Raw genomic sequence first — 4,610 nt, 5'->3', positions numbered from 1 at the left:
TAAACCACAACATAACTTTCTTTAAACAGCACCTTGAAAAAATACACTGCACTACCAAAGGCATTATTTAAAAGGGGGTTGGAGATACCTTCAGACCCAACGGTTATAGGGCCCAGCCACCTGTGTGAGAGCGTAAGGGGAAACAGTGACAACGTTGTCATGGGTCAATGTTATTGTTTTATGAGAAGGAATTAGGCTCAATTCATTTACTTCACTTTCAGGGGACTGTTCAATACAGTTAGCTGCCAGGTCACTTGGATGAGAAATCTTCATTCTCTTATTCTTAGCTTCTTTAGCCTCAAACTTAATCTTGTTGTGTTCATAACCATGTAAGGGCAAATTCAGATTTTTGTGCTGGTAATATACAAGGGAGAGGCGACAAGGTAAAAGTCGGTTGGGGTGGATCAAAGCAGTGGTGGCATGAAGCTCTCGCCTTGCACACTCAATCAAAATGGAGCCATGTGTGGGTGCTATTGCCACACCCCCAATATTGGGATCCAAGAAGATGGGCTCATTGTCTGACCAATATTCCTCGATGTCGGGCAGGTTCTCTTCATCAGCTGACAGGTCTTCAGATAGGAGAGACTCATCTGGTTCAGAATGCAGCTCATCTTCTACTACAGGACGGGAAGTGACTAATGGCAGCAGCTGGTTGGGTTGACTAGAAGTTAGCTGCTCAGCTGGACCTGTGGGAGGCTCAGAATAAGCAAGGGTATTGGCTATGGAAAGGAGGGGGGAGCACTTGTCCAGGCTGTGAGATTCCAGTCCATCCCCCAGCAGCCCTAGTAGCTTCTTTCACTGGGTGAGGAATGGATGGAATGGAAGAATACCCTTTAGGGTTGTCTGAATAACTCCAGCTATCAGCAAAAAGCTGCAAATGGAAATGTGGCTCAAGTGGTAGGGCACCAGATGAGGGAAGGTGCAGTGAGGCCAATAGGACCACAACATTTACAATCTCTCTGGATGTACGGTCTAGCACATGTTAGGCAAGTATTCTACCATTTAGTGACACTATCAACCCTAAGCCCTTCAAGAATTCTTGTCCTGGGAAGCAATCAGAAGTCAATGCAAAGTTTTAAATAAAATTATTATTGTTCATTGCTTAAAAGAACAAAATACTAAAAGTGATCTAAAGATATTTAGATCTTGTATGATCTCATTTTGAAAAAGAAAAAACAGTTCCTTTGTTAACTGGACACGGTGGCTCAGGATTCTAACTGGCTTCTTTGGAGACAACGATTATGGGACAGGATAGCAGTTATGCAAGCTGGGCATTAAGACTTAAGACTGCATCTCAATCGATGGTTGACTGTCATCATAGTGACACAGAAGAAGATCACAGTCTAGGGTGGCCTAGGCCTACAGAACGATCCCAAAACCAACCAACACACTGGAAGACTCACTGAAGTGTTAGAAAACATGCTTAGCAATCCTGAGTTTAAACAAAACAAAAAGTTCCAAATTTGGGGGAGGGAGGATACATAAGATAAGAACAACAAATTGCAGAGAGTAAAGGAGTGAGCTTTGGAAAGGAGACAACAGTCCATCTGAGTAAGCTTCAGTAGCTCCAAGTCTGACTCAAACAGGGGACATGACTTTATAAAAACCTTCAAGAGAACAGCACTGTGTACCGTGTAACGAGACCAATTGAAACAGATAAGTAAAGGGAAGGAAGATGTTAAACAACAACAAACATGCCTGTTACTGGGGACTGAAGTACTTGAGCTATGACTCTAACCAGAGTCTCATTAGCTGTGCCTGGGTTGGCAATGACATAGGCATGTAACTCTGCGTCTTAGTATAAGATTTTCTAAGGCAAGCCTCAGTAGCTCACGCCTATAATCCTAGCTACTCAGAAGGCTGAAATCTGAGGATATGATTCAAAGCCAGATAGGGCAGGGAAGACCCTGAGACTTTTTTTTTTTTTTGGGGGGGGGTGTCAGTCATTGGGGCCTGAACTCTGGGCCTGGGCGCTGTCCTTCAACTCTTCTGCTTAGGGCTAGCGCTCTAACCCTTAAGCCACAGCACCACTTCCAGCTTTTTCTGCTTACGTGGTGCCAAGGAATCGAACCCAGGGCTTCATGCTTGCAAGGCAAACATTCTACCACTGAGCCACCTTCCCAGCCCCATCCCTGAGACTCTTATCTCCAATTAACCACCAGAAAAATGGAAGTGGCACAGTGGCTCAATTGGTAGAGCTCTCACCTTGAGCAGAAGAGCTCAGTGACAGCACCCAGACCCAGAGTTTAAGCCCCAAACCAACAAAAAAGAAAAAGAAAAAGAAAAAACAATATTTTTTAAAAGAGCAATGAATTTGATTGACCTTGCTGAATGTATTTTTTAAGTCTCATGGGTAAACTTAAAAAAAAACTTTTTTCTTTTGTCAGTGGTGGGGCTTGAACTCAAGGCCTAGGCACTGTCCCTGAGCTCTTTTGATCAAGGTTAGCACTCTACCACTTTGAGCTATCGCTCCACTTCCAGTTTTTTGAGTGGTTAATTAGAGGTAAGAGTCTCACAGGGACTTTACTGCCTAGACTGGTTTTGAACTGCCATTCTCAGATCTCAGCCTCCTGAGTAGCTAGGATTATAGGCATGAGCCACTGGTGCCCAACTTTATGGGTAAACTTTTAAATCTGTAGGAAAAACATGATGCATACAGTTTCTAATATCAAGCATCATATATAAGGATGACTGTGAAATAATATAAGAAGCTAAAAACCAACAACCAGTGATAGGGGATGTAGTTCAGTAGAAGGGAGCTTGTCTAGCGTATTAACTTGAATGTGCTGGGTTTGATATCTAGGACCAAAAATAAAAAATTTTTAAAAATGAACAATTAGCATACATATAAGGATATCAATTAGAAATGGCACAAAATGCCTGAATTATTGCTTCTTCTAAAAACTGCTTTATATGTATAAAAGTGAGAAGAACTAAGGCCTACCTGGCATATTTCTTTTCTTTTTTTTTTTTGAATATTGGGAATTCTTCTTAAGTGTTAACCACATACTGTATCCCTGAGCTACATTCTCAGTACTAACCTGTAATTCTAAATTTGGAAATCAGTATAAATCCATGATGTATTCTTTTTTTTTCTTTAGACTCCTCAGAGAAATGGATGATTTTAGATATGGGGCAGCATTATATAAGCCTAGAACATTCTGCTGTTTAAAAGAATTAGGACTGTGACAATAAAAAAAGAAACCAGGTGTAAGGGGTTTCTACAATTTAGATTGGGGTCAAAAATAAATACGCACTGACAATACATAAAAAAGTAAATATGCACTATGTGAGAACATTTCTGAGACTAAAATCATACTAAATTTCAGAAAGTAAGATGCTAAGAAACTAACTAGTATTTTGAGAACTGAAAAATAAGCACAAATGATTAAGCATGTAAGAGAAAAGAAAAATTGTTCAATTCACTAACAGACAAAAGAAATGACAAAATTTGTTGTAATGAAATTAACAACATAGAGAGTAAGATGTTTCTTGAATCATTACATAAGGGTTGATGTGTTTATATATAATCAATGAATCAGACTGACAACGCCTGACCCAGGAATCAGTATTAACATCACAAAAAATAAGCACAAAGCAGAATCAGACATTAGGTGATACTAGACATGAAATGTGTAAATTAGGTATTAGTCCCTCTCTGGTATTAAAAATATGACATTAATTCTCCTCTAGCAACAACAGAAGAGAACCAATAACAGACAGAAAGAAATCCAGGACAATGATTTCTTCAATTGTTCAAATGGGGCAAGACAAGGGATTAGAGAGTTTTAAGTTAGAAACATAACTAAATATAATGTCTGAGGTTTTCTTAAGATGCTCCAAAAATTAAAATAAAAAATACTTATCAGAAAAATAGGACAAGGGCTGGGAAGGTGGCTCAGTGGTAGAGTGCTTGCCTTGCATGCTCAAGGCCCTGGGTTCGATTCCTCAGCACCACATAAGCAAAAAGAAGAAAGCCGGAAGTGGCGCTGTGGCTCAAGTGGTAGAGCGCTAGCCTTGAGCTGAAGAGCTGAGGGACAGTGCCCAGGCCCAGAGTTCAGGCCCCACGACTGGACCAAAAAAAAAATAGGACAATTGTTGTGTGGTATTGGGAATCAAACCCAGGGCTTCCTGCATGCTAGACAAGCGCTTCATCACCGAGTACTCTACTACTTAGTCCTACAGTTTTTGAACATTTGGGATTACAACCCCCATTTGATACGTTGGTATTTATCTTCTTCTAAGTATTATGACTATGAAAACTTATTTGAGCAAATACTTGTTTTCTAAGTATTATGAGTGAAAACTTGTTTATTACAGCATGGCTATAATTACATGGCTAGGAAGGAAAAAGAAATAAATGAGTTATAAATAAATAAATAAGTAAATAATTTCTAGAACTAATCCTTTTAGAACCAACCCAAAGAAATCCATTCTTCCAGTCCTTCATTAATTCACTTCATCTACTTTCCATTATGAATCAAGAAGAGTCAGAGTTAATTTTTTATACCTAATCATGATAAATTGGTGTGTCTGGGTATTTCGATACTGGGGTTTGAACTCAGAACCTCGAGGCTAGGTGGTACTCTATCAATCTTTTTTTTTTTTTT

General features: G+C 39.6%; 1 protein-coding gene across 1 annotated transcript in view; it reads right to left on the bottom strand.

Moving 5' to 3' along the window:
- Window positions 1–4,610, bottom strand: part of Tet1 (tet methylcytosine dioxygenase 1) — an 84,521-nt gene continuing 79,911 nt past the window's right edge. Inside the window, exon 11 of the mRNA XM_013017130.1 lies at window positions 1–686. Coding sequence (XP_012872584.1) covers window positions 91–686 — 596 coding nt within the window. The 3' untranslated portion in view covers window positions 1–90. The remainder of the gene's footprint in view (window positions 687–4,610) is intronic.

The sequence above is a fragment of the Dipodomys ordii genome, unplaced genomic scaffold (genome assembly GCF_000151885.1).
Source record: "Dipodomys ordii isolate 6190 unplaced genomic scaffold, Dord_2.0 Scaffold34, whole genome shotgun sequence".
NCBI lineage: Eukaryota > Metazoa > Chordata > Mammalia > Rodentia > Heteromyidae > Dipodomys > Dipodomys ordii.
Note: the sequence above shows the minus strand (reverse complement) of the source record. Positions and strands in the feature narration are given on the sequence as shown.